Here is a 12,106-nt window from a genome sequence, read left to right as displayed (position 1 = left end):
TTCAGAGTAGTGTTGGATAAAGCTGCCTATATTTTATAGTGTAAAATCTTCTAGAAGTATATAAACCATGAACAGCCATAACATTAAAACCACTGACAGGTGACATGAACAATATTGATTGATTATATTGTTACAGCGGGATATATTAGGCAGCAAGTGTACAGTCAGGTCTCAGAGTTGATGTGTTGAAAGCAGGAAAAATGGGCAAGTTTAAGGATATGAGTAAATTTGACAAGGGACATATTATAATGGGTAGACAACCGGGTCAGAGCATCTCCAAAACAGCAGATCTTATGCTGTGTTCCAGCTTTGCCATGACTGGTACTTATCAAAATAGGTCCAAGAAAGGACAACTGGTAAACCAGCCATGAACTAAGGCTTCTTGGTGCACATGGGCAGAGAAGGTTAGCCCATCTGGTTCGATCCTACAGAAGAGCTAGAGTAGCACAAAAAGCTGAAAGGGTAATGCTGGCTATGACAGAACAATGATGTATAGTGCATCACAGCGCACTGTGTATGGAGATCATACAGCATATGGAGACCAGTCAGAGTGCCCATGCTGACCTCTGTACACGGTGTGCATGTGAACATCCTAGCCGGACCATGTCGCGAGTGGAATGGAAGAAAGTGGCCAGGTCTGTTGAATCACATTTTTCAATGCAATTTTATTTGTGTAACGCTTTTAACAAAAAGTCCGAAAACAAACGACAGAGTTTAGCATTTAAATTCACATTCACCCTTAAGAAACATGTCCGAAGCAACAGTGTTAAAGACAAACTCTCTGAGACGATATGAGGCGGAAACCTCGAGATGAACCGCACTCAAAACAGAAGTCATCCTCATCTGGGTGACACCAGACAGTGTGATTTCTAAATAATTTCCCTTCTATAACTTTTTATATGTTATAGAAATATGTAACCCAGAGTTTTTTGGAGAACCTCATGAGCTTCAGCGTAACATCTGAAAGTAAGAGAGAGTGCATTAGGTATGCTTGTAAGGACATAAATAAATAAATAAATAAATGTAAATTATGTGCAAAGTGTAAACAAGGACTCTGGCAAGACTAGCTATGACAGCACAACTAACAGTTTGTCTCAACCACCAGACAATATCGTGCCCCAAAACCAGTCTGTAAATTCTACTTTTTCTTCTTCTACTAATTATTATTAGTAGTTGGCGTAATAGAGTGATGATGAGGACGATGAGGATCATGATCGGATGTTGCTGTGGCTGAATTCTGGCAAACCGATTTTAGCCAAAATTGTGTTGTTCAACTTGTGATTCTTCTACTTTCAGACAGAATAATATATTCAAATCAAATCAAATTTTTATCAAATATTTCATCAAAATTCTCTTGAAATCTTTGTACTTACTTTCCGATCTTACCTCGGAGTATATACCAGACTGAACCATGTGTCTGACTAAAAAACCAATTACACATCTTACATAGGAGCTCCTCGTTTTTAACATGTTAATACCAGTAATCGCTCAAAAGTAGACCAAATGATCAGTCGTCTTTTTTCCTCCCCACTAAAGCATCAATAGCAGACGAGCCGAGCGACGTATAATCCCGTAATGATTGCTAATTGTGCAGGCGTTTTGATCTCCCTGATATTGACACTCTCTGGAAGCCCCGCCCCCTTCCCCTTATCTCACATTTATAAAGCTTTAATCCGTGCTCATGTCTCAAATTGATTTTTCTGCTTGAAAGATACAGTTCCTTTCATTTGCGGCAAGGGAAAATGAAGGATCTTTTCAGTACATTAATGTGAAATGAAATTTACCAGTGTGCGTTTAAAAAGAGCCTTTCTTGTCATTTCGACCGTGTATATATAGCTGATACAGTACGGAATGAAATGAAAAAATGTTCCTATAGAACACTGTTGCTACATAAAGACACAATGCAACATAAGACACCACAGAACTAAAGGCTATAGAGTAAAAGTTAACCAACGCCTCACACCTCCAGGGTTGTGGGTTCGATTCCCGCCTCCGCCTTGTGTGTGTGGAGTTTGTATGTTCTCCTCGTGCCTCGGGGGTTTCCTCCGGGTACTCCGGTTTCCTCCCCCGGTCCAAAGACATGCATGGTAGGTTGATTGGCATCTCTGGAAAATTGTCCGTAGTGTGTGAGTGTGTGCCCTGTGATGGGTTGGGACTCCATCCAGGGTGTATCCTGCCTTGATGCCCGATGAAGCCTGAGACACAGGCTCCCCGTGACCCGAGGTAGTTCGGATAAGCGGTAGAAAATGAATGAATGAATGAATTATTAGATTTAAGGTTGTCAAGTGAACATGATTAAGTTGTTGTTTTAATTACGTAAATTCGACCAGTTTCTTTTCCAGTGTACAATGTTTTTGTTTAAAACGACTTTTTGATCACACTTCTTTTCACTTCTGTTGTCTTTGCCATGACGTTCGATACAAAGATCAGAACCCAGCATTCTCTCGGCAGCACCATAGATATACGTGGAACAGTTGGATCCAAAACAAAGAATCGCCTTTGTAGTATTGATGAACCGCAGTACAGACGACATTTTCAAAATATCTACCGGTTGACAAATTTCTACTGGTGTCCAATTTCTAGCACTAATTCACAGCGAGTTGGAATGTGTACATTTCCTGTGGCTGTGAAAAAAAGAGAAAAAAAAGAGATGGAGAGAAAAGAAATGATGAAAGACAGGGAGTAAGCAGAGCACAGAAAAGTACTTTGTCTCGAGTGCAGAGTGCGTGGAACAGCTCCACTGTCAACATGCTGGAGAACTCGATTAGTCTTGTCCAGATCATCAAGTAGATGAAACAGCAGGAAGCACAGTTTCCTTCCATCGCCTTTAAATATCAACACGGCATGTCGTCTTCCTCTCTTTCTCCACGCCTTTCATCTATTGCGAAATGGATTGACCGGGATATTGACGGCATTGACCCATGATCAAATGGTGATTCTCCTTGTTTTCTCCTCTCCAAGTTCGGTAAAAAAAACAAAAAAAACCCTAGTGTTTGTATTTTTTTTCTTTAAACAAAGTTAGCCTTAAGCTAGAACTGCAAGACGGGCAGCACAGGATCCGCACACTAGCCTCAAGGCATTTGGTGAAGGAAGAGATACTGCTGCTTCCTTATTTTCTTTTTGGTTCAACATCATGCTGAGAATTGATTTGTAGCTAAACTTGGTTGGTGGTGGTTGTTGTTGTTTTTTTTTTTTTTTAAACATTAAAGCCTGCTTTCTGGAAGAAGCCCAGCTCGTCATGCAAAACAACTCGTGGAGATGTTGCCACTTGATTCCACAGCGTTTTTCATGAAAATCCCTCCTGTTCTGGTTTGCATAGGCAGCACTTCTGATATCTTTCTCACTTTGTTGAGGCAAGCTTTTCAACTCCTGACTCCTGCTCTGATAACAGATTATTTAAACTCTGTGTTGCTCCACCAGTTATCTGCGAGAGATGCTTCAGCCCGAGGCGTTATCTGATCACTTCCACTTGTGCGACGGCTCCCCAAATCTTTCATCGCCTCTCTGACACAATCAGCTGCTTGCGAGAGACAAAAGGATTAATGAGCACCAGCTCGCTGGGTGATTTACGACATCTGCTTTAAAAATCCGAGCGCTGGTATCGCTCAGAGTAGTTCTCTGTCCGGACGTCCTCGCCTGCTGAAAAGTCAAGCTGCGATTTATGACCTCGTAAAAGTTATCAGATTGATTTAAACTGCTGTGAGGTTCCTCCCATCAGAAACGGGACAAAGTGAATGGAACGGAGACGAGTATTTTGACTAAAAGGTTTCCTTGAATGCCTTGTCTGAGTCAACATCTTTTGGGTCTTCGTCATGCCCGGAGTAGCATCATCAAATATTATCCGAAGAAAAAAGAAATTTATTTGAACTTGACGAGCTTTAGATTCAAACCTTCTCTGTTCTTCTGCTTTTTTTTTTGTTGTTGTTGTTTTTTTTCTTGGAGTCAAGTGCTTACGATGGCCCGGCTCTTACAAATGTCCTTTCAAATATGTGCATTTTCCTCTTGAGGAAGATGGTGCCATGGTTTGTTTTGACTGACAGATTTTCAGGCTTTCACTATATATTTCACTTTAGCTTCAGTAACTCAGTTCCAGCTCAAGCTTTGTTTGGATTTGGAAGCGAGTTTGCAGTAGGGGAAGCCCTGCTATCCATTTCAGCCCAAAAAAACCTGTCTGTGACGACAAGCGTGCTTACACTGTGTTATTCATTTTAGTGTGGCTTTAGCAAGTTGTCGAGATGCCAAGGCCTCACATCACCGGTGCCAGACTGCACTTTGTTTTTTCTTATCATTTTCTTCCTTATCCCAACTGTTAGAATAACCCCAGTATGAATTCCCTTCATGCCATTTCTGCCAACAAGATAAGACCAGCTCTGTTCCTGTCATCTTGCCTCGCTTTCTGTGGTTGTTTCCAAACTTACAAATTGGGTCAATTGGATTCCGACAGGCAACCATGGCAACGCAGGGTGCCGGACTTCAGGACTTAGCTTTTCATTCTTTCAGGCCAAGAGAAATGGCACATTGTCTGAACTTTGGTGACAAGCCAAGCGTTACTCTCACAGGACAGAAGCTTCTCTGCGGTAGTCCTAGAGAGCTGCCAAAGATGGTGGGCTGCTGAGGTCATGTGAGGTCATGTCTTTGGAAAACCATTCAGTCCACCCCCTGGAGTGGACTTGAGCTCTGTCAGCTAGTGTTTAAATCACTTAGCAGTGGGGAATTGTGGGAAAATGAGTTTCAGCCTCTACCTGCATTAGGGGGCAATCAAAATATAAAAGACTTGAGAAAGTAGTCAGGGAAATAAAGTTGGAAATGTCTCAAGTGGAGTGTAGGCGTTCGATTTTCAAGGAAATTGGCTTCAGATGCTTGTCTGAATTGAAAGGTCTTTTGAGGCAGTGTTCTTTGGTTTACCCTTTTTTTTCTTTGTGACTGGAATGGATGTGTTGCACAACGGTTCAGAATTAAGATCTACATTGTAGAGAATGCTGCATAGGATTATACTGTTGGAAAAGAAAAAGCTCTCAGGATTATTTGTCTCATTACATGGATTTTTCTTTCTTAGTAAAGCTTTAGGCATCTTTGTTATGTAGTTTGATAAATGCTTAACACTCAGACGGCTCCTATAATAACTGCTTGCTTTTTCTAAGAAAATTGTCCTAGTCTTGCCATGTATTTTTTTTTCAGAAACTTTCTTAATATTTAACTTTGCCGTATTTCTTTTATGAGCGTTGAAGCATAGTCTAGCATTATGCAATGTAATGATTAATAAAAGACATATCTGTCTAATCATACCATGTCCACTGATCTTTTCTGTACAGCATGTTTATTGATAGCAGCGTTTACACTGTTCTGTATTATCAATAACTCCAGCCGTCTCTATCCATCAACTCGAGTAGACATGTCCGTTATCTGAATTATTTTCATCAGTAAATAGTCATGTTTGTGTAGGGATTGAAGTGTTCCACTGCTTTAGATGGCAGGCTTTCTTGTCTCAGAAATTCATTATATCACATATTTTCTCGGAGCTTGGGGGCTTTTATACTCCCGTATAGCCAGAAGACATGTGACTCAGTGCATTCAGGGTGTTCGGACGAGTTATTTTCCATCAACTTCCGAGGCAAATGCTGAGTAGTCAAAGAGACGCCACATTCACATCATTTAGCAGGCGCTTTATCTAAGCAATTGAGGGTTAAGGACCTTGCTCAGGGGCCCAGCAGTGGCAACCACATCCCTAGACGCCACTAGAAGTTACCACATGATTGTTGTGGAATTTCTTCCCAAAACTATAATGAATTTCCTAAATTAACACGAATGCTCATTCTTACACCTTAATCAAAAGCTCCTGGTTACACAATTACACTTTCACCCAGATGAGAATAGGTTCCCTTTTGAATCTGGTTCCTCCTCAAGGGTCTCAGACATTTTCCTCACCACCATCCCTTCGGCTTGCTAGTTAGGGATAAACAGATATGTGAATTTAAATAGAATTCACATATTCCTATAAAGCTGCTTTGCTGCCATTTTTAAAAGCACAATACAAATGTAATTGAATTAGATTATAAAGACAGTCAGGCTAACCAGCTTGTAGGATGTTTTACATTTCGGTAGAGGATAATGATCATATACTAACAAAGTTAAAATTGGAGCACATGTTAACAAGTCATTGGCTAATTGCTATGAGCTGTGTTGTACCTGACATAAAAGTTATTATTCAAGACTAGGTAATGTTCTACGTTTAACGCAGGAAAGAGACTTGCATGACAGCTTTGTGCTTTGTGCTGACAGCTCTGTCATTCGTTCATTCGTGCATGCTAATGAATCTATCTATGACACCTCATTGTAGTGCAACAGGCACCGGGATTCACGCTATAGATATAGCATCGAGATCCGTCACACCACCATGAAAAAGAATTAGTCTCAACTTCCTGCCAGGTGACAGCTTTTTCTTTTTTGAATGTCAATAAGACGTGTTTTTTTGTGTGTGTGTGCGTGTGTCAGCTATGAATAAAATAAATCCCAAATCAGCTTGTTTTGGATGCGCTGGCTACTGATTTGTACACCTGAAAGTTGTTAAGTATTTTTTTTAATTTGTGGATCTTAAGGAAACCCCCAAAACAAACATCCTTCAGATGGATTTTTGTTATTGTTTATATTTATTTGGTACTTTTTTATTTTGTTTTATTTTATTTTTTTCAAAAATCTACTTGAATTGGCGAAACTGCAAGGATTTGTATTTTTAAACTACTAGCAAAGAAGACGCATACAGTGGCTTTGGAAAGTATTCAAATCCCCTTCACAATTTTGCCATTGTTTGTTGTAGCCTAATACTATGTACTGTTGTCCATAATTATTTTTTTTTCTCACCCATTTCTTTTGATTGTTACTGAGGTGTTTCTACAACTTGCTTCGAGTCCAGCTCTGGTAAACTAAATTGATTAGATATGATTTGGAAGAGTGGCTTAGTGGTTAGCACGTTCGCCTCACACCTCCAGGGTTGGGGGTTAGATTCCCGCCTCCGCCTTGTGTGTGTGGAGTTTGCATATTCTCCCCGTGCATCGGGGGTTTCCTCCGGGTCCTCCGGTTTCCTCCCCCGGTCCAAAGACATGCATGGTAGGTTGATTGGCAAATGAGAGAGTGTGTGTGTGCCCTGCGATGGGTTGGATAAGCGGTAGAAAATGATTTGGAAAGGCAAACACCTCTCTATACAAGGCCATACAGCTGACAATGCATATCAGAGCAAAAACCAAGCCAAGAGGTCACTGAGGAACTGTCTGCAGAGCTAAGAGACAAAAATAACAAGCTCGTTGAGTTTAAACATCATAGAGTTCGCGTTGAGTTTGTGTTCATTTGCGTGATCACAAAATCCGAGAGGGACTGGAAACTGCAGCTCTATCTCATATTCTAAGGTAAAAAGTGTGCTGCTCTAAAATGAATAACATCCCATATATTTTCCACTTCAAATTCTCCAAAATTTAGTCAGCTGTCAATTCCCTCCCATTCAAACAACATCTTTTCAAACTGCTCCTCATGCCCTGATGAAATCTTCCCTCTTTCGCATACACAAGCTCATAGAAGCACATTCAATGAGCATCACTGTGATTGAGGGCATTAAATCTCTCCTTCCCAAACATTACGGCATTTTTTTTTTTGCTCCCTCGTCTCCAGCATATACATGGATGACCTTTGCATCGGAGGATATCGCGAGCTTAGATGCTTCCTGCAAGACCATTTAATAGATCGTACTTCTTATTAGTGGCTGTTTATTACATCAAAAGCTTATGTCGTTATCTTTTATAGTCCCACTCATAAACGTGAATCTGAACGCGCGTATAAAATTCACTTGGAATTTGTTAAGCACTTGCAAAACATTCCAGTATGTGACCCGAGAGTGATGAAGTGTGTTAAAGGTGCAGACGTGTTTCCTCCTCATATGTGTTTGATTTGTTCATTAGAAGTTTGCTTTCTGAACCTTAGTAGTTTAACATGGGTAATTTGCCATAAGTTCACCTTGGTATCAAAGTCTGCACTTTCATGAGTCGTGAATTATCTGGCTCATGTCATGATGAGCTTTTTTCTTCTTCTTCCAACCTTGAAAGCCACCTCTCATCACTTAATTACTGCAAGCCACAACAGTGCCTTTCCAGTGACTTAATCGCGTACAACATTATTCTTCGTCCAAAAAGGAGCCTTTGTTTGCACCGTAAGCATGCAGAGAGAGAGAGAGAGAGAGAGAGAGAGAGAGATAGAGATAGAGATAGAGATAGAGATAGAGATAGAGATAGAGAGAGAGATAGAGAGAGAGATAGAGAGAGAGATAGAGAGAGAGATAGAGATAGAGATAGAGATAGAGATAGAGAGAGAGAGAGAGAGAACAAGCACGCCTCTGCAGCGCTAACTCAATAATGACTTCCCACGGGTAGAAAGAGAATACTACGTGTGTTTGAAGTGCCGCTACTTCCATGGAACTTCCTGCAGCAACATCGCTCCAGGAAGCGCCTCGCTGGTTTTTATGGACCTAGACTGCTCTGCAGGAGGAGGCTCTACAGTTGCTTTCAGGTGTGTTTATGGGATCATGTTGCGCTTTCCATCTTCGGGATCATCTGAAGCTCATGGCTTGAGGACGTATTGAAAGAACATCTCTGAAGAAGAAAGCTGTTACTTAATCAACTTTGCCCTGAAGGACATTATTCCTTTGACTTGTATTGACAGTGAGGAATAGGATCCCGCTTCAGGAGTTTTGTTGCGTGTACACAGATGGGCGGCTCAGTCCTGACTTTGGAACTCTCAGGAGATAAGATTACATCCAAGCTTGTTTGCAGGCATTATTGATTGCACGATCGCTGCAAATCTGTCTTGATAGCTGTTTTCACACGATGTGGGAGGTTTAAGTGTTCTCTGGTCGTGGAGTTTGTTTACCTTGTCAGCCTTTCACCACATGAAAACGCAAACACGGACTCAGCGGTACGCCCCCCTGCCTTGTTCCCCTGCCTCACTGTAACAGATTGCTCTTTTCTCCGCCTTAGAACCGTCCTCAAACCTGTAGTTCCGGAGACGCAGCACTCGAGGCTAAAGCGCTGTATAAACAGACTCCTCCAGAGGCATTAGCTGAACTCTCCCATTCTCAATAGCTCGCTTTGCTCACCAAGCGGGAGATCATTAGCCCCGCTCCCTAATAAGGATGCAGCTCGCTTCTCAGTGGTGGGTTAATTGAAACGCCGATGGCTGTGTCTCCTTTCGTTTCTCTTCCTCCCCCCAAAGCCACCCCCCGGTGAATAAGCCGTGACCTCAAAAGCACTCTGGACGCTCCGATAATCACCATGCCGATGTAGACCGCTAGCTGTCTAGAGTGCTCAGTAGCAGCCACTTGAGTTTTGGCAGCGACCTGGACTTGTTCGGCGCATGAATAATGCATGTTTCTGGGGCCCCACTTGCATTATAAGCTTTACCGCGCAGCACAATCGTAGCAGATTTTTCTTTCCGCGTGAACGGTGAGCTTTGTCGTGTTACTCGATGCAGCCCTTGTCCATAGGAAAGCTTGAAAGCAGAGCGAGTTGTTGTATTTATTTAAAGCACTGCACTTGCTTGGGAAGGAAAGTGGCACATCCACAAGTGTTTGCAGGGAAATCCACATGTCAGTGTGCTGAAATGTGTCAAATGGTGGGTATGCATGTGAGTGCGCAAAACTTTGTGTGTGTGAGAGAAAAATCTGTCTCACTCCTAAAATAATTATTCCACCAGAGAGCAGGACTGATAAGCATGCACTGAAGTGCTACTACAGACTTCTCCAACAGTAGCCATGGAGACAGTTTTTCTTTTCTGTGAGGTGAATGCTAACATCGCCTGTGTACTGCCTCCTTTCCTCACATACAAAACTCCTAAGTGTATCTGACAGGCCATGCCTGGAAACAAAAGAACTTTATCCCCCACACTAAAGGTTCACTGTCTAGTTGATTAAAGATAAGAAGAAGAAGAAGAAGAAGAAGAATACGTTTTTTTAACCCTTGGGGTATGTTCGGCTTCTCAAGGGGACATGACCAGACCCTTTGCAATACTTCAGCCAGGTTATTTTATTGTGAAGGCGTGACATGAAAGATACTCACCTAAATAAAATTTGTTTGTTATCTAATGCTCCAGAAACCAGAGAAAAGTCTTGCGCAATATACGTGCACTAACGCACCTCAACAGTATACAAGTCTGTTTTAATTAGCACTGTTAGAGATTTTTATCTCTCTGTCTTTTGAACCTTTTGGAGATTCAGTTTCATTAGTGGTAAAGTAATAACGAGACGAAGGAAATACCTCCAAATAAAGAATTTTGTTTAAAAAAAAAAAAGGCTTGAATAGTGTTTGCATATTTGTTTGTTTTATGATATTGCAGGGAACTTTTTTTCTTTGTTAGAATATTTCTGCACTACTGTACATAATACTCCTTAATGATCTTATTAGTGATGATAAAATGACCTTTCAGTCTTCTAAGAGGTGTATAGTAGGTGTTCCTGTTCGTTCACGCTAACCAATCCTTGTGTGGTTTCACTTGTGACTCTGAAACGAAATATTTTAATCTTGTGTTTTAACAATAACATCTTTTAGTACGCCTATGTGCAGGTGAGACATGGAGGTCAGGTAATGGTGTAAAAAGCAACTGGTTGCATCAGATTTCAATTCGCCATTATCATATTCAATAGTGAGCATGAGCCAAGGAGATAAAGTTGCTTTTTTGGGGTTAAAGCAAATTCACAAAGCCAAAGGAAATATGAAATTTCTAGTGGAAGAGAAAATTTAATACTGAACATAGTGACACACAACAGGATAGGAGGGGTTACGATAGCAGGAAGAATCTTGTCACCTTGCACATCCCTTAATCAACGTGTGTGTGTGTGTGTGTGTGTGTGTGTGTGTGTCCAGGTCCAAGCACATGGTGGCTCTGGCTGAGGCTTTAAACAAAGCTGAGCTGCATAAGAATGACCTGGACCTTGAGCTGCAGATTCTGGAGGAAGCTGCTGAGCTGGTGGTGGAGGAGGAACGTGAGGAGGGAATAAAGAAAGGGCAGCAGGAGCAAACGAATCAATGCGAAGACGAGGCTGAGTCTAGCAGCAGCAGTGAAGAAGACGAGAAATACTCTAGTAGTGAGGATCATGACCGCAAGAGCGAAGAGGAGGAGGAGCAAATAGGAGTACCAGATGGACTAGCAATGACTTGCCCCTGTTCTCAGGAGCTTAAGCATGGAGAGAGTCTTATCCGGGAGCTGGGAGAGAGGCTGGAGGAGGAGCTGTGGATCAGAAAAGACGTGCCTCAAATAACCGCTCACTCCAGCAGCACAGTGAGGGAGGAAAAGGGAGAGGTGGAGAGATTGGGAAAGACCGACGACTCCCAGTTCCCTGAAGCTCAGGATGGAATTAAAATCGCAAAAGCAGCAAGTGACACGGATCTGGTAGAGCACCGGCATTGTAACGTACGCATCTTGAATACTGAGGAACTAGACAGTGACGATGAGGACGAGAGCCAGCCGATTCAGTGAGTGCTCACAGGGATCTACGAAGATAAAATGGACTGTTTGTTTTTCTTTCACAATTTTTTTTTTAATACCTGAATTGAAACACTTAAAATAAAGTTAAATTAAAGTAGTACTGAATATTTTCTTGTTCTGGTATTATTATTATTATTATTATTATTATTATATAAATTGCATTTATATTATTATATAATTATATATTGCATGTTAATCATTTTTTGACTGCATTTTAATCATAGGTTAAATTTATTTTAAATATTTTTGCACTGGCTGTGTTAAAAATATTATTTTTTTAATACTTTTTTTTATACACATGCAACTTCTTCTAGTTCCCTTTTCTGTGTAGCTTCACATTTCAAGGCCTTGTCATTTTTGGAACATGCCAAAACGTCATCGTGTGTGACAATGTCAGTGCTCAGATCCCTTTTTTGTTGTTGTTGTTGTAACCAATGCTGCACTCCTGTCAGCTCTACATGCTGACTAATGGAAGATTAGCTTGTTTCAGTTACACTCTGTCGTCTCTCTTTGGAAGTAAAACAGCAAGGGGCAGTCGCTGAACGATAAACGAGGAGGGAACTCATATCAGCAGGAAATGTCAGCC

The 12,106-nt window shown here is 41.3% G+C and overlaps 1 protein-coding gene across 1 annotated transcript in view; it reads left to right on the top strand.

The window, feature by feature from the left end:
• Positions 1-11,625, top strand: part of shq1 (SHQ1, H/ACA ribonucleoprotein assembly factor) — a 54,672-nt gene extending 43,047 nt beyond the window's left edge. Inside the window, exon 12 of the mRNA XM_027146539.2 lies at positions 10,899-11,625. Within this exon, the coding sequence (XP_027002340.2) occupies positions 10,899-11,511 (613 nt within the window). The 3' untranslated portion in view covers positions 11,512-11,625. The remainder of the gene's footprint in view (positions 1-10,898) is intronic.
• Positions 11,626-12,106: the final 481 nt, after the last annotated feature.

This window comes from Tachysurus fulvidraco, chromosome 5 (assembly GCF_022655615.1).
Source record: "Tachysurus fulvidraco isolate hzauxx_2018 chromosome 5, HZAU_PFXX_2.0, whole genome shotgun sequence".
NCBI lineage: Eukaryota > Metazoa > Chordata > Actinopteri > Siluriformes > Bagridae > Tachysurus > Tachysurus fulvidraco.
Note: the sequence above shows the minus strand (reverse complement) of the source record. Positions and strands in the feature narration are given on the sequence as shown.